Below are 18683 nucleotides of genomic sequence, written 5' to 3' on the forward strand. Positions count from 1 at the left end.
GAAAAAAAACAACAACAACAACAACACAAGAGCAGTTAGATCTCCATATCATTACTTTGATTGTGAGTTTAATTTGTATTTTCTAAATGTATGAATCAATTAAGAAATATCAGCAGATTAATTATCACTAAAATGATTTTCTTATATATTTGCAAGAAAAATATTCAAAAACTATCAATTTTTAACCACAAATCCCCCAAATCATTGTCCTCTACTGTTATCAAACTTGGTAGGTACTTGACTGTAGTCCAAGTTGTAAGTTCTTTTAATATTTTGTATTTAATCAAAACAAAGAAATGTCCTCTACGTCTTCAAATGACGACCTAAAGTCCAAATACCAAAGATAATTAACTTTTTATTGATATTATGACAAAGAAAAGCACACAATATTCTCATATTGAAGCTGAAATGAGAGAATATGTAATACATGTTCACTATTTCCACTTTTTCTGTTTGAAAAACGACAACATTTATCAAATATGACAAACCTTTTTCTGATAATCGACTAATCATTTGAGATCTAAAGTCTTTAATCATTCTTAGTCATACTGTTGTATTCAGGAGAAAAGCTCCACTTGTGTCAGGAGGTGGCAGATCGTAACACTTCTAACTATGAAAGCAGTCGATCTGTCCTAATACATTTCATAACACACTTTAAAAACGTAATCTCAAGGTGCTTCAAAATGCTATGAAGAGAAAATAACAAAACAGATAAATTAAAAAGTGATCTAAGGAGCATCTAGTTCCTGATACAGAACTATAATGAAACAGCCGTGTGAGGAATGAAGGATCTGAGCCAGGTGTGATCTCAGCTGTCCGTCTCTCAGCGTCTCTGCACAGCGACATGTGTTCAGGCTGAACTGACTGAGTGACACATGCATTCACTCAGTGTCCTCACCAGAAACACCTTCATTAAAAATATGCTCATCATTTGGTGCCAGACTCGTTTAAAGCTAACGAACAAGATCAACATGTTTACAGGAATGAAAACAAGAGAGCGATTAAGAATAAGTGAAGTGGCCTCTAGTGATCTTTCTGCTGTATCTAATACAGATAAATCCTATAGAGTGATGCAGCGACTATGTATTTGTAGGCTGACTCCGAAGTTAGCATCGCAAGGGCTCCCTCCACAAAAAACAATGAGATTTTGTCCATTGGATTTCAGAAAATTGCACAAATTAAGCTCTGTGGTAAACAAAAGTGTGTGATGTGTACATGTTTACTTCAGCAGAATAATCTCCACATATTAACACCACTTTTTTCAAGCATAATTGCAGTCTCGAAAAAGCTACAAACTACGGTCACATGACTTCACGTCACAACCGCTAAGCTAAAGGTGGCTAATGTTCAGCGTGATGACGTTAAGTAGTTTCTTTTGTCACTTGTTAGCAACGGCCGTTTTTTTATGATATACCGAGAATCTCTGGAATTTCACCAGTTCATACCAGGGGTAGAACAAGACATTACAAATTCTTACATTTGTTTAAACCACAGACCTTATTTCAGGCATCTAAAAACATGTTGACGAGGGAACCAGAAGTTGTACCTAATTTCCTGGTTTAAGGACCCATTCCTGCACCACTCTATAGAAGCTGTAATCCACCCGCTCTCTAACAAACATTCAGCACTGATCTGAGGTCAGTTCTGTCCTCAGCACTCCTTCACTCTGAGTATTGATGAGAAGAGTCACACACATTATCTGTGCAGACTTCATCTACTGTCTAGTCTCTTTAAATAACCATTGGGGATTGTGTATTGATTTAATTAACTCATTTTCTTCTGACTTTTGGTTATAATATTTGTCTTTTTTTTTGCGTCAACAGAAAGAAATGACCAGACAGAGCAGGAGGAGAGGAGAGAAATCAAACAGCGGCTCAACAGAAAGGTGAGCAGCGGCACGGACATTACATTTCTATTTAATCTCACATTAAGGCAACAAAACAGACGCTTCATACCCAACCTGCTTCTGCTGTTTTTTAATATGTAATTTCTACCACCAATCTCTTTGTAAGGCTGGGCATTATGAAATAAATCTTAGTTCACAATCTCATTGACCAATTATCTCAATATGGATATTTTGATAATATTGTAGACTTGATATTGATTGATATTGATTGATATTGACAAAATATTTACCCGATCAGAATTTTTTTAATGTCAAATTCAACCATGTTTATTTACTGTATAAAGCCCAATATGAGAAATGACTCACACAAATGATCGTCTAAGGGGGCTTTGCAATGTCTAAAGTAAATAATAAGTGGAAAAAGGCAATTAATCGCAACTTAATTATAACAAAAAAAGTAATTGATTATCGGTTGGTCTATAAAAAGAATTCCAAGCTTCACCGAGCCAAATGTAACGCCTTTAAAAGTCGACCAAAAGATTGAAATACCTACAGATAGTTTACATTACAATGATATTGCCCAGCCCAGTCTCGTTTCTGCCCGTTTGCTTTGATAAGATAATGATGACCTGACATGTTCCTTTGTCTTCCAGCTGAACCAGAGACCCACAGTAGACGAGCTGCGGGACAGGAAGATCCTGATCCGATTCAGCGACTATGTGGAAGTGGCAAAAGCTCAGGACTACGACAGGCGGGCTGACAAACCCTGGACCCGCCTGTCCGCCTCTGACAAGGTAAGAAACAAAGCCTTTTAGATATTAAAAGTAGTACAAAATGTATATTCAGGGTCCATATCCTGACTTTTTGGTTTGTTTGTGAAGTGTACCTGTGTCAGCGTCTCTGCAGGTCATAAGAAGTCTTATTATGCATCTCTGTATATAGACATTTTGTATTTTTTTATTTTATTATATATGTTGCATTGTTGGAGGAGCTCAGGTCATAAGATTTTCATTGCCAATTCTACACTGTAGCTTTGTGCATATGACAATAAAACCATATAATAATACAAAACAAATGTTAACAGTGGGCCTCACAGTGCCACCTAGTGTGAGGCACAGGTACTGCCAAAATAAGCTAGTTGGTTTTATAATCATATGTGCTCAGGATCTCACATATATGTTAAAATGATCATAAAACAAGTATTAAATTGCTTCCAATATGGTTATAAAAAAAGTCTTAAAACCTCTTAGATTTAAGTTGGACAACCCTGCAGAAACCCTTTCTATAAAACCTCCACCACCACCTTGTCTTTGACGTTAAACCCATTAAAGCTAACATAATTTGCACCTAAACAACAGATGCTTCTCCAGTCCCATGTGAGCTTCACCACCTGAGTGATATCACGTCTGTTTGAAGGGAAACACCTGTGCTCAGTGTTGTACAGTAAAGTACATTTACTCAAAGACCATTCTTACGTATTATTTGACATAATTGTCCTTTACTTGAGTATTTCCATTTAATGCTACTTTATACTTCTACCCCACTACATTTATTAACACTCATAGTTACATGTTTACATATAAAATTACATGATGTGCTTATATGACATGACAGTACTTTACTACCTTTCAACCCAATATTTTATCTAAAATTGTCTCCACACTGACAAACTACCAATGCTAAAATTTACATGTATGTGTTCTGATAATAATAACATTGTGACATCAATACGTTACACTCGCGCTTCTATTGGCTAGCACTCCAACACATTGTAAGTGATAGGCTAAGGGGCGGTACATCTCTAAGCGGTTGACCAATCACAACAGAGCCAGCCAGCTGACCAATCAGAGCAGACTGGGCTCTGGTTTCAGACAGAGGGTGAAAAGAGGTGCTGCAGCACAGGCAGTATGAGAAAAATAAAGAGCTTTTTGAACATTAAAGCATGGAGACATGTCACAGTAGAGACACAAAACACTAATATGAACCTGAAAGGAGCATTTTAGGGCCCCATTAAGACCAAACTGTTCTTCTTTTACTTTAATAAAGCATCATAGTTCTTCTCCCCCCTGTGCTCACGCTTCATGTTGCTTTTGTTTTGCAGGCGGCGATACGAAAAGAGCTGAACGAGTTCAAAAGTACCGAGATGGAAGTCCACACCTCGAGCAAGCATCTGACGAGGTGGGTTATTACTGTCCTTTTCTTCTCTTTTCTGGCTTTATTGTTAGTGGCTGATGTCTAAAAGGGTCGCTGTGACTTTGTGAAATGACACACAGGTGCATTTTACAAGTTTCACATCAATGAGTGCAGAGTAGGGCTTAAATTTAGCTGGCACCAGGCCCCTTGAGACAAGAGTTGCACCACCTCTCAACTATAATGAATGTCCGGATATATTTAGCTTGCGTTTTGCCTTCGTCAAAAGTGTCACTAGCTTAAAAAAAAAGAAAAAAAACCTGAATTAGCCTCGGTTGTGCTTACGCAGGACCCATTTTTTGACTTAAGGCCATTGGCTGCACTGTCCGCTGTGCTATTAATAGACCTTTTGATTAATGAAGCCTTACTGTGTGAATATTTCATCCTCGCACTCACACTTTTTACCCTCTTCTTTTGCAGATTTCACCGGCCATAGCAAGGTTTCTTCTGTGAAGAGTTGCTGATGTGTGGTTCTGTCAGTGGAGATGCAGTCTTCCAGCGCCCGGCCCGCAGTTAGTGGGCGATCCTGGGATTCGTTTCCAGCCAACTTTGGAGGCTATGTCTCTAGAAACGGAGCTGCCGGTACACGGGGATTTCTGCTCGGAAGAAAAAACCTCCTGAACCCGTCCTCCATGTTGTCAGAGGAGCGAGGCGTTCGCCATAGACAAGCAGAGACTTCTTTTTGTAAACTTTTGAAAGACGTTCTTTTTGATGCCACACAAAGGGGGGGATGTGCATGTGACAGAGTCGTGTCTCCCAGTCCCGCTCCAGTTTCAGTAGTCACACCCGAGAGATGTGTGTGAGTCCCACTGATTCAGATCGTGATGCGTTTCATATCAACGGTGTAAACAGAAACCTTGTCTGTGTGAAAGACAAAATTCCCTTTGTAAGCACTATTTATTGTCTGCACAATACAGGTTTTCAATTTCTAACAAACTCTCCGTCTTGTGTGGTGAATATTTGTGGGATTATGGTGTTTTTTAAAACTTTTTAAAAGGGATGTACTGTTGAAACTGCCTTTATTGACAGCATCTTTCCCATTCAAAATGCTATTCAACTATTTGCCTATAGGGTCTCTTCACATATTAAAACATTTGGGAAACATCTTTAAAACTACAGTCCTTATATTATCCATACACTTTATTGCCTTTAAATAACCCGTCTGCTTTACAGCTCTCTACCTGAGGCTGGTGCTGTGTTCACATTAACACTAGAACCGCCAGAGGTCGCTGTATACCAATTTTTAACAACTGAGGGTGCTACATAACACACTTTCAGGAAAAGTCACGGACTGGGAGACTTGAATATTTTATTGAAAAAAAGTTACATGCAATCAAAAAACAGCTGCGGGTAAAATTGACCCGTTGGTGGTTCTAGTGTTAAAATCATGACGGGGGGAAAAAGTAATTTACCAAAAAACAACCCATCGGAAATTAGCAAAACTTATTTTGATGTGATCTTAAAGCCGTACAAAAATCAGCAACGCCTCAAACCAAGTGGGCTCTTGTTGAGGGGAAAAGGCACGTATTAAATATACAAAAGACAAATTGGTGATAATCGGCATGAGAAACCATGATTTAAACAAACAGTTTTAATAATCAGCCGCATATAGTGATCAATTTGACCTGGATAGATAAGATCTGTGAAGCGGTTTCCACTCTTTAATCAAAAGCACGATGATTTTCAGTGTTTGTGAGCATACATTTGGGAATCTGGAGAAACTACTGTACCAACCCACAAACTGTGAAATAAGATGACAGTTCTGGTTTCTTTTGGGACTGCAGGTCTGAAAACATGCAATTCAACAAGCCATTCAGATTTGGATCACTTTCCTACGTCACATATAGGCTTTTTAGAATATACCGCCCTCTATTGGAGTATCTCCCCCAAACGTCTTGAAAACTACGTTGTGTCTTATTTCTCTTGGCAGCCGATCAAAGCAAACTTGGATTTTTTGTAAGGAGTGGCTTGAAAAAATTACATTAAAACGAAGCATTTCAGACAGATGGGGAATACAGGTATATTCAGACATACAGTTTGAGACGAATAAAGTGTTTTTTCAACATTAAAGCTTGTGAAAATATTCTAGTAGGAACCTCATATACAAGTATGAACCAGAAAATCATTATAGTATGTCACCTTTAATATCATGGCAAAACAGAAACGTGTGATATTTAAAAAAAAAAAAATCATTATTAGGGTGATACTTGCCGACTACACATCATAAAAAGGTCATAATCCCTTCAGATTTATCCTATCATATGTCATACTTAAGCAAGCGGATGACACAGTTGTGATTATTACTTTGTTGCATGACATTAAGCAGCAATTAGGTTATTGACCTGCTGTGTATTTCTCTCTGACAAATGAGAACAGGCATCCTTTGTTGAGCATTAAGCAGGTTAGTTAGGTTAAATCAACTCATGAAAAGAGAGTCAACCTGACAGCATTTGTCCAATTTGCAATGAGATCTTAAAAGCTGCAGTGGAGGAAGAAAAAGGAAAGAAACAATAAATGGATCTGACTCACTGTTGTGTCACATCCACATCATTAAAAAGCCTATTTCAAAAGATAGAAACCTTTTACCTGATATTAAATATGGGAAAAAAAGGACTTACAACCCTGGCATGGTGACATCTCCATCAGGCACGTTCAGATGTTCAGATTTCTTTCCTGACATCAACATGTGAGTCACTGGCTCCATGGAGGAACAGATGGGGGCTCCAGTTAAAATGACACTTTGGTCCAGGACCGCTCGCTGTCAGGAGTAAAGAAGACGAGCAGCTACTGGTCCAGAGAAATGGCGGATAATAAACCTGTGGAGCAGCTTGGGAGAAACCAGGGAGACTCCTGAGGGTAATCCTGACTTCCGGGTGTCCCTTAGCTGGTGTGGGCCAACGGAAAACACACACACACACACACACACACACACACACACACACACACACACACACAACATATGTTGAGGATATTTTGCCAACTGTACGCGTGATGGTTTTCTGGTTCAAATTTAGCCTTAGCCAAATGTAGCCTTTGGATTATACATGGCGTCACATCATCAATCAACAACTTCAATTATGGGATATAGGAGCAATCCCATCGACCAATGGATTCTTGTTCTCTGTCCTTTAAGATGGACTTGAATTCCCTCATAGTGATACAAATATATAGTATAAAATCCTCCAAAAACAAAACCAGCTCCAGAAGAATGGGGTCAAGCCATGTTCATCATAGCAGAGAATACAGTTACTACAAAGTTCATGTTGAATGCAGGTCGTTCAGCCTTCTCTATGTGTGAGAAAAAGGTTTTGCTACCTTGAGCAAATTCGAACACACACGCACGATTAACATATGTTCAGGAGATTTTGCCAACTGTACGCGTGATGGTTTTCTGGTTCAAATGTAGCCTTTGGATTATACATGGCGTCACACTTTGGATCATTGGCTTTTTTTCCATATATTCCTGCACTGAAGTTTAAATAGGTTGCTTTCAACTAACCTAATACAGTTATGTAAAATCTGTTGACATAATACATTTCATTAAAGTCAATGCTTCAGTTTTTTTTTAGAAAATATTCTAGTAGGAACCTCATATACAAGTATGAACCAGAAAATCATTATAGTATGTCACCTTTAATATCATGGCAAAACAGAAACATGTGATATTAAAAAAAAAAATCATTATTAGGGTGATACTTGCCGACTACACATCATAAAAAGGTCATAATCCCTTCAGATTTATCCTATCATATGTCATACTTAAGCAAGCGGATGACACAGTTGTGATTATTACTTTGTTGCATGACATTAAGCAGCAATTAGGTTATTGACCTGCTGTGTATTTCTCTCTGACAAATGAGAACAGGCATCCTTTGTTGGGCATTAAGCAGGTTAGTTAGGTTAAATCAACTCATGAAAAGAAAGTCAACCTGACAGCATTTGTCCAATTTGCAATGAGATCTTAAAAGCTGCAGTGGAGGAAGAAAAAGGAAAGAAACAATCAATGGATCTGACTCACTGTTGTGTCACATCCACATCATTAAAAAGCCTATTTCAAAAGATAGAAACCTTTTACCTGATATTAAATATGGGAAAAAAAGGACTTACAACCCTGGCATGGTGACATCTCCATCAGGCACGTTCAGATGTTCAGATTTCTTTCCTGACATCAACATGTGAGTCACTGGCTCCATGGAGGAACAGATGGGGGCTCCAGTTAAAATGACGCTTTGGTCCAGGACCGCTCGCTGTCAGGAGTAAAGAAGACGAGCAGCTACTGGTCCAGAGAAATGGCGGATAATAAACCTGTGGAGCAGCTTGGGAGAAACCAGGGAGACTCCTGAGGGATATCCTGACTTCCGGGTGTCCCTTAGCTGGTGTGGGCCAACGGTAAACACACACACACACACACACACACACACACACACACACACACACACACACACACACACACACACACACACACACACACAACATATGTTGAGGATATTTTGCCAACTGTACGCGTGATGGTTTTCTGGTTCAAATTTAGCCTTAGCCAAATGTAGCCTTTGGATTATACATGGCGACACATCATCAATCAACGACTTCAATTATGGGATATAAGAGCAATCACATCGACCAATGGATTCTTGTTCTCTGTCCTTTAAGATGGACTTGAATTCCCTCATAGTGATACAAATATATAGTATAAAATCCTACTCCAAAAACAAAACCAGCTCCAGAAGAATGGGGTCAAGCCATGTTCATCATAGCAGAGAATACAGTTACTACAAAGTTCATGTTGAATGCAGGTCGTTCAGCCTTCTCTATGTGTGAGAAAAAGGTTTTGCTACCTTGAGCAAATTCGGACACACACGCACGATTAACATATGTTCAGGAGATTTTGCCAACTGTACGCGTGATGGTTTTCTGGTTCAAATGTAGCCTTTGGATTATACATGGCGTCACACTTTGGATCATTGGCTTTTTTTCCATATATTCCTGCACTGAAGTTTAAATAGGTTGCTTTCAACTAACCTAATACAGTTATGTAAAATCTGTTGACATAATACATTTCATTAAAGTCAATGCTTCAGTTTTTTTTTTAGAAAATATTCTAGTAGGAACCTCATATACAAGTATGAATGCTTTAACATTTTTCCAATTACTATATTTGTATTTCGGTAGTAGTAGTAAGTCATTTTATATATTTATATATATTCGATTGATTGTGATGGAAAAGGTTTCTGCAAGGTTTCACCAAATTAAATCTTAAGATGTTTTTAATGCCACATAAAAAGCTTTTATTATGTTTGTATGATGAAGGAAAAAAAACATCTCTTTTTTTTACAGCACTAATGCTAGTGTGCTACAATAACTTGTAATGCTATTATCAATTAAATTGATGTGACCTTGACCAAGAGTGATGTGACATGAAGGGAAATATCATTATGATATCACTCATGAACTTCAGGCAAACTGAACAAATATTACACGGTTATTTTATTCCACAACACATAGGCCACGATCGTGTTTTAAAAAAGGCCCTATTCTGCTTTTTGGGGTTTTCCATTTCCTGTAGTGTGTTCTATAGGTTTTAGTGCATGTAAATGGTCTGCAAAGGCTCAAATCCCTGTGTTCCCTCCACAGGGAGTTACTTCAGGAACATAGTAACATCACCATGTGACACTCGCGCTTCTATTGGACCATTGTACATATAGGCTAATCTCTAGGCAGTTGACCAATCACAACAGAGCCGGCCAGCTAACCAATCAGAGCAGACTGGGCTCTGGTTTCAGACAGAGGGTGAAAAGAGGTGCTGCAGCACAGGCTGTATGAGAAAAATAAAGAGCTTTTTGAACATTAAAGCAATGAGACATGTCCCAGGAGAGACACATAATACAAATATGATCCTGAGAATTAGCAGAATATGTCCTCTTTAAACATGTAGCTTGTGATCATAATAATGATGCATCATTTTTTATATTTCAATCCAGGCCAGTCCCCCGAGCAAACGGCAGCCTCAGCATCATGTGGGCTCTTAATATGGAGGCCTGTTATGTAACTACCGGCAAGTAGCTGGAGATGAAAGCCCCAAATAAAGGCAGAGCGCTGCAGGCATGAGAATGGGTGTGTGAGCCAACAACACACTGACATGACAGCCATCTCCGTTAGTGAGGAACATCCTAACAAACGAGATCTGTACCAGAGCGATGACACACAGTCAGCCCGGCACAAAGAGGGGATGTTTGTCCACTGTCACAGGTTCAGGACAAACAATGGACAAAGGACACGTCGACAGTTCTTGTTGTGGCTGTGACCAGGAAGAGAGTTACATGTAATGGGATTATGTCATTTAAAAAACGGTATTCCCTTACAGATACTGAAACAAAAGACGTTACCATATTATTGTTATGTTTCTGAAATTTGAAGCATATAGTGCAGGGATGTCAAACTCAATTTCATCTCGGGCCACATTAGCATTATGGTTGCACTCAAAGGGCCGGTTGTAACTATATAAAGTATATAATATATATATAAAATAATGTATTATATTACATTATTGCCTCTGAATTTGATTATTATTGGATAAGATAATAACTTAGTAATTAACTACGTCTGAAAGCAGAAGTCCAGTGCAAATAATTGCAAGTCTCTTCAGTGCGCATGCCACAAAACGAGATGCGTTGTGGGACATGTAGTTTATGGGCAACCTGCTTCTGTAAAGCGGCATTTAACCGTATAATAAACGTATTATATTCTTTGCAAGCTCTTGCGGGGCCACATCAAATGAAGTCACGGGCCAGATTTGGGCCTTGAGTTTGACACCCCTGATATAGTGTTTATTGCAGATTGTATTTCTTCTCTGTAAGCTGTACTGTTCTGTATGCTAATACTTTAAGTGTGAATCTATACTTCTGCTGCCTGAATCTGCTTTATGGTTTTCATATGAGCAAAGGATGTGGACTCCAATCATTGTGACTCAAGTCGAGTTACTGTAGGAACTTATATTTGAGCAGTACTGCCATCTGGTGCATCAAAATTGAACACTATACCATTACAATAAAGCCACATTATGTATCTTCTTTAGTTTCTGTCAATGTTACAAAATAAAAGCCAATAGAATTAAATAGCCATTATGCATAATTTAAATCTTACAACTCATTGGTCTGATAAGCATATAGCTTCATTTAGATACATACGTGTTTATTTCAAACATTTCAACAATGTTCAACCTCTGTGCTTGCCTTTTCACAGATTATTTTTAAGAGTCTCGTCATGCTCAGTAATGTTTTGGCTGTTCAGAAAGCTGCGATCATGTTTAAAGCATGCCATCCAGCTGCGGCATGCTACTGGAAGAATGTCCTCCCGTGAGCCAAACACTGCTGCCTGCCAAAAAGTCAAAAGGAATCTGGCCTCTCATGTCAGTGGAAACTTTTTTGGTGAAAGGTCAGAGCTGTCGGGGATCTGAGGGAGCGGGTCGCAGTGTAACAGAGGAGCAAACACTGTAATCCTCCAAAAACAAAACCAGCTCCAGAAGAATGGGGTCAAGCCATGTTCATCATAGCAGAGAATACAGTTACTACAAAGCTCATGTTTTTTCTATGTATGAAAAAATTGGTTTTGTCACCTGGAGAACATTTGCTATTCAGATACAACAATAGTAACACTGTCTATTATTAAATTGGGTCACCAGAAGCGCAGAGTGAGCAGATTCTCAAAGGTGGCAGAGATTTAATCTGAATAAAAGCCCAGAAGGAGAAAATAAATACTTTCATTTTTATAAAGGGGTTAGCTCGGCTCCGGCTGGAGATTTTCAAATGTAATCAGAAAGCCAGCGTTATAAACCAAAAGGGTGTTGCTTTTGAGCTACATTTTGGGAACTTGTGCAACATTGTGGTTCCCTTTCATAATGATGTTAGAATTTCTTTATTTTTCCTGTAAATGAATGGTTTAATAATTAAATCTTTGATGATTATAAAAGAGTTAATTTCTCTAAATATTACCCAGTCCCCAGTTTAGTGGTATTTTTTGCCTATAGTGGAAGTGCTAAATGCATGACTTGTTGGCACACCCCTATGGCTGAAGTACAAACATGTAGTGAAGCTGACAAGTTTTTATATTTCACTTTATGAACACCAATGTATTATATCAAACTTCAATAATCTATAAGATGCAGATTTGTAATTAAGAATAGCATTTACTTGATCGTAAAACCACTGTTAACTTTCTTGTAGATGCATTTAAAAAAAAAAAAAGTAAAATACCAAGCCTTAAGTAATTACTTTTAGAAGTATATTAAAATGTCACCTAATGACCCTCTGCAACTACTATTGTCAATTAAAGTTGATCATGGATAGAACATTGTACTAAATCCTTGGCTAAAGTAAACACAATACTTTATTACAAGTATTATGCAACAGGTCAGTGTATTATTATTATTATTATACAATATAAGATGTAAGCATAATTGAAGCTGTGTTATACATTAGGTTGTTACGCACTTACTGTAGTTACATTGTTGTTTAAACTGACGATACATGTTAATCTGAAATGTAATCACAGTTGTTCACTGATAATGTAGAGAAAGTACAATATATGCCTCTGAAATATAGTGAAATAAAAATACATTATAAAGTGGAAAAGTACTGAAAAGCTGTATTACATTTTCAAAATTACATTTCACCTCTGCTTGTTATAAGTAAAGGGAAACGTAGTTACTGTAAAGTTGTTTTGCTTGTTCGCTCCCCCATAGTATTTATGTGCAGGTGTAACAGCACCACCATGTGGATGTTCAGGTGAAATGCAGCATGCTGTCTTCACACTCCCTCGGCACAGTCACGTTGTAACTGTGGCAGGACAGTTTGTAATTATGTCCATTGTTATTGTCCCAATGATTACGTCCTTTAACACGGTAGCAGATGGCAAATTCTAACATGGCTCCTGGCTGCAAAATAAAGGGTGGGACAGGCAGACGAAATCTGAAGATATCGTTTTCTGGAGCTTTGTGTTTCTCATGGTTCCCGCTTGACACCCAGGATGCCGTTGTGTCTGTGTGTGTTCTCCAGTTGGTGAAAGAGTATTGCACTGTGACTTCCTTCTCATAAGCTAAATTAATTACTTGTATAGTGCCTGTTATCCCCTGCTCTGAACATGAAACCTGCTCCAGACACACACTCTGAGAGCAAAGACGGTTATAAAAGTCAGCGTGAGTCCTCATATCTTCAGGGAAACAAGGTTTGAAGTAAGGCAGAGAAAGCTCTAATGACTTCCCGAAAGCCAGCTCTGAGCTCATCAGTAGTCTGAACATGACATGTTGGGGTATCAGGGGCTCCTCTTGAACTTTGAAGACTTTAACATCCTCTAACTCAAGGCCCAAAGAGTCAACAAAGCGTACCTGCAAGCTTCGAAGTTCCTTTTTCCTTTCTGCAGAGGAAGGAAGAGACTGAGCTCGTCTCCTCATGATGGTCTTGGTTGGAGGATCACCTGCCGAGCTTTGCTTTAAATTGAGTTCCTTCACTGACGGAGGTCTTGGACCTGGAGGGCGAATCCGAACCGGGGCTTTGGGAGAAGGCTTGGGATCGTAAATGTCCCGAAGACGAATCGTGACATTTCTCTTGGCGCATATGTCGTTGGAGCCACTGGTGAATTGGGACTGGATCCTACTCTTATCACCAGAACTGGGCATTTTCATCAAATTGAACATCCCTTGAGCAAACAAAGAAGTCAATGTAAAACTATATCATACGCTTTTCAAACAGAACATGCAAAAATAATTCTACAATCACCAGTTTTCTAGACAAAACTGCAATAATTTGACACTAACAACAGTCAAACGTTTTAAAATATTAAACAATTTAATCATTTCTGCATGCAAAATGTGTCAAAATGCACCAAACCTGTTACCTCGTTCAGCAGAGACTTCTTGTGTTGTGTTGTGTTGTTCAGCCTGCCTCTTGCATTGACCTTGTTCACAGTCCGAAAGCCAAGTTGTTAAGAACCCAACTGCCAGCAGATGACGGACAGCTTGCCTCTGCCAGCAAATGCCAGCAACACTCCATAGGAAACCAAACACACAAACACGAGAGTAAACAAAAATGAAGCTATTGCAAACCACAGACAGCAGATAATGTAGTTAGAAGACTTAATAAACAACTGAACCTTGTCTACGAAGCCATCAGGGACTAAACTTGTTCTGAACAACAAACGGTGATCTATGGCAGCCCCTCTTTGAACTCAGCCTTTGACATATAACATGAGACCTTAACTGGGGCTAGGAGGTGTAGAGTGAATATTTATAGCTTGTGTCTCTGTTCTTCTTTATACTGTAGTTACCTTCACCCCAAACCAAGTGTCAGACTAGCTAATGTGCCAAGAAATAAAAACAACTACCTCTATAAAATGAGGATAGGTGTTTTAATATCATGTCACTGTATGGTAATGTTTAAGTGTTTTGCATGAAATTGTATCGTTGATATAATTGGAGATGTACCACTTTGTCTCATTGGCTTCTAGGAATGAAATACACATGTTTTAAATGGTGTATTTGAAAATGTTGATATTGACTAAGGACTCAAATGAAAGAGGTCACTTATTGTGAGATAGGCTACTGAGATGAAAATAATGCATCACATTTGACACAAATACTTTTTAATTTATCTAGTCCAAAATGTGGACTGTATGGCCAAAAATAATAAGGATATTGTGAAGAAAATAAGAAACCAATGCTATTAGTAATTTAATCATTGTGTGTTTTGTCTCTTTTCAGCAAATTAATCACACTCAAAATAGTGTATAGAGATGGCGAAAGAGACAATAACCAAATTGTACACGAGCATACAAAAAGAACAATTCAACTAATATACAGTAGGCAGGCAACCAGATGAAGTGAAAAACAAATAAATAACAGGCCTCAACATCTGCCATCAAAGATGGTATTTTACATCCACACGCATTCAATGTAATACTTTTTAAATATCACACAAATGTAACTCGCAACTCTACTAACTTTGTATTTCAAAATAACTTCTCATTGTGACATAGTATATCATAATTTAAATTAATGTTACTTTATATTTTGTCCACGAAAAAAAATTGTATTGCCCATCACCAAATCACAAAGTTAGCATCTGTTAGCTAGTGCAACATTTCATGTCATTTCCCTGGTGCATTGTTAAAGGTCGAAAAATAAACTGGATTACTGAGGTGGTAGAGGTGAGTAAGAATGGCTTTATACAACTTCACAACTACGCCCTCTATCTTCTGTTAAAATAATCATTTTAAAGCTATGTTTTGGCAGTACTAAAGAGCACCTATTAGCTAACGTTAGCACTAAGCTAGTTACAACAGAGCAAGTGTGTTTAGCTACTTGTCTTGCTTGTTAAGAGTTTCTAAGTAATCAGAGGTGATGAAGAAGAGTGGATAAGAATGACATTATACAACTTCACAACTACAACTTTTATCTTCTCCTGAAATAATCGTTTTTTAAAGCTAATGTTTTACTAATACCAAAGCATTCCTATTAGCTAACGTTAGCGCTAAGCTAATTAGCCCACAACTGTGCACGTGTGTTCAGTTACTACTTGTCATTGCTTTATTTGGTTGTTTAAGTGTATTACAAGTGGTGAAGGACTGCAAACTTAGGCTGTAGAAATTCCTCTTTTATTAAGCTTTCTATGTCAGTGTGTTTTTTTTTTTAATATAGTTTTTTGAACTGCTAATAACGACTTAAAAAGTGCATTTCGTTTAACAAGGATCTTTCACAACTTAAACATACTTTCTTCTATCTTTAAGAGTTTATTTTCTACTGTAGAAACAGCAACATGTAAACCCTGTGTCCTAAAAAAGAATGATGTTATGTACAACTCTATTCTCTATTTGGGTACGAGGGACACAAATGTTATCCCAGATTACAGTCACAGTTTTAAACAAGCAGTTATCGTTGTATATTGAAACAAGAAAACTAAATGGTTATGGAGATCATGGTTTGTCTTTCAAATAATACAGATGTCATGTTATGCAGGTTACATACGTACATATAAAATAAATTGGTGCTAAGTAGGCTATTGGTTTGCCCAGGTACCCAGATGTCCTGTGTTTGTTTGTCCCACCCATCAATGACCTCCTCCGTAGTTGAATTTCCTCTGAATAAGATTTGAAATCTACAGTATTTGTTTAGCAGATCAAAAACAAATCTTATCTGGGAGAAAATACATTTCCCTGAAAACCTGATTGACAATGTATTTTTGTCATATGGGAACGTAATTTAGGAGATTTATGGAAAGGTCCTTAGAAGAGGACCCTCTCCCCGAAGGTCTTGTTCTCAGGTAACTAAAACAACATTTCTGAGTTACAGGTAAGTACACAAATGAAAATACAGCCCAGTTATGAATATTACATTTCAACTCTTAATTCTGATTAACAAAGTTGTATACAGTAGCTCGTCGGAAATAAGTCCTGAATTCATATCAGTGATCAACAGAGATGATAGTATTTGTCTTTGACCCAGGAAACAGATAGACGAGGACAGGGCAGTGTGACAGAAAGAAAGACAAACAGTAATAGGCACTTCTAGTTGGCAGCAGTCTGCTTTGAACGACAACAGAAAGTTGGCATCAGAGCAGAAATGGATGTAAGCAGCTCTAGTTGTCCTGACAGGATGGAGGAGGAGAAGCTGCACAGTTCCTCCAGAGAGTCGACCAGGCTCATATGTCTCCAGGTGTTTCCTGTCTACCTGTTGGCTGGACTGGGCATGGTGATGGCCGGCCTGCTGCTGGACAGGGTGCAGGTCAGTGACACCAAAACTCGCTGAATACAGATCTGCAGGACTGATTCAATTATTTTATTCCGTTGTTAATCCTGGTTTATTGGCGAAATTTTAGGCAAGGCAAGTTTATTTATATAGCACCTTTCAACACAAGGCAATTCAAAGTGCTTTACAAAAATGAAAGACATTATAAAATGGCATTTAAAAACACTCATTTAAAAGCAAAGATAATAAAACATGAATAACACAAGTACATGAATAAAAGTTACAGTGCAGTGTAAAATATGAATATATCAATTAAAAGCAGCGGCAAAAAGAAAAGCCTTCAGCCTGGATTTAAAAGTAGTAAGAGTTGCAGCCGACCTGCAGGTTCCTGGGAGTTTGTTCCAGATATTTGGAGCATAATGAACTTCTCCATGTTTAGTTCTGACTCTGGAGACAGAAAGCAGACCAGAAGACCTGAGAGATCTGGATGGTTCATAATTTAGCAGTAGATACCTGGAAAAGTAACCATATCTTTCCATCGATGTATTCCTCTCTCCATGTGTCTCTGAGGTGAATAGATTGGGCTGGTGGAGGATTGGGTTTAAGGGTCACTTTGACCTAACAGGTTTTTAAAAGTGACCCTGCCCCATGGGAACAAACACATTTATAAGGTTTAGATACACATGAATTTACAGGTTAGTTTAGGCTTAGTATGCAACCACCACTATGTCTGTGTAGCCTACTGTGTTTATTTACAGCAGCAGCCAAAGAGTTGGTTCAGAATTACTTTGACAGAAGCTGTCGGGATAAATCTAAATAAAAGGTGACGTTATGTAAAAAAGGGGACATTATAGAGCAAGGCATTTAGAAATTATCTGATTTACTATTAATACAATAAGATGAAATAGTACTTTGCTGTAAATTGCTACAGGAATGAGTCCTACAACCGAAAAAGTCATATATTTTACACAATTTATTATTTTATTTAGATTAAGATTTCACTTTTTGTTTATTAGTATAAGTACTAAGACAACGAAATGTAGTTTACATTCAACCAGAAGTGCAAAACAGTAGTAAAGTGCATAGTGATGTTAAGTATAAGTTTAGTAAATATATACACACACAATTTATTATTTTATCATTACTTACTTCTTTAATATTGAAGACTGCATTATGCACTGATGAAAAATTAGGTTCACAATTAAACAAGTTAAATCCAATCTTTTTTTGTATATATCTAATTGACTTCTCACTGCTGCATTGAATCATCACTTATATTCAGGTGTGTTGACAAAAGCTCTAGCTACTGTAGTTGAGCCGAGGCCAATGCAGTCATGACATGAAAGGCCAGGAAAGGTTCGATAATAAAACAAAGTTATTAGCACTGCAGAGCCCACATTACTGCCTGCCTGTCATCACCTCTCAATCTGTTTCTTTAGCTGTTTTTTTTTTACTGCCAGTTCTCTTTAAAAGGTGACAGCAGGTGCTCTTAAAGAAGAGGAAAGAATCCTCTCAATTTATGTGTTCAAACACCATAAACCCCCATTTGCCCCTCAGTCTTTTAGCAGCTGTTGCTTCACAATTTAAATTACAGCCAGAGGGCAGGAGGGGGAGCTGCAGAGAGTGCAGCACTCTATCCAAGTCATGTCTCAAGGACACTTTTCAGCTGAGTCACTGTCCTTGTGTGTGTGTGTGTGTGTGTGTGTGTGTGTGTGTGTGTGTGTGTGTGTGTGTGTGTGTGTGTGTGTGTGTGTGTGTGTGTGTGTGTGTGTGTGTGTGTGTGTGTGTGTGTGTGTGTGTGTGTGTGTGTGTGTGTGTGTGTGTGTGTGTGTGTGTGTGTGTGTGTGTGTGTATAAGGACATGTTCCTACTATACATTCTGTACAGGTTTATGTGAACAAAGGGGTCAAAAACT

The 18683-nt window shown here is 38.1% G+C and overlaps 2 protein-coding genes across 3 annotated transcripts in view; one reads left to right on the top strand and one right to left on the bottom strand.

Moving 5' to 3' along the window:
- phactr3b (phosphatase and actin regulator 3b) overlaps positions 1–5129 on the top strand; it is a 69448-nt gene extending 64319 nt beyond the window's left edge. For both annotated transcript variants that reach the window (XM_034121616.1, XM_034121617.1), the window contains exons 10-13: positions 1824–1885; positions 2500–2640; positions 3948–4024; positions 4457–5129. In XM_034121616.1, the coding sequence (XP_033977507.1) occupies positions 1824–1885; positions 2500–2640; positions 3948–4024; positions 4457–4472 (296 nt within the window). In that variant the 3' untranslated portion in view covers positions 4473–5129. The remainder of the gene's footprint in view (positions 1–1823; positions 1886–2499; positions 2641–3947; positions 4025–4456) is intronic.
- Positions 5130–12057: 6928 nt separating this feature from the next.
- Positions 12058–14080, bottom strand: ppp1r3db (protein phosphatase 1, regulatory subunit 3Db). Its single transcript, XM_034121926.1, has 2 exons — positions 13925–14080; positions 12058–13726 (listed from the first exon to the last, which is right to left on the bottom strand). Exon 2 carries the CDS (start codon positions 13722–13724, stop codon positions 12813–12815), a length of 912 nt encoding a protein of 303 aa, XP_033977817.1. The 5' UTR covers positions 13725–13726; positions 13925–14080; the 3' UTR covers positions 12058–12812.
- Positions 14081–18683: the final 4603 nt, after the last annotated feature.

Source organism: Trematomus bernacchii, unplaced genomic scaffold (assembly GCF_902827165.1).
Source record: "Trematomus bernacchii unplaced genomic scaffold, fTreBer1.1, whole genome shotgun sequence".
Classification (NCBI taxonomy): Eukaryota; Metazoa; Chordata; class Actinopteri; order Perciformes; family Nototheniidae; genus Trematomus; species Trematomus bernacchii.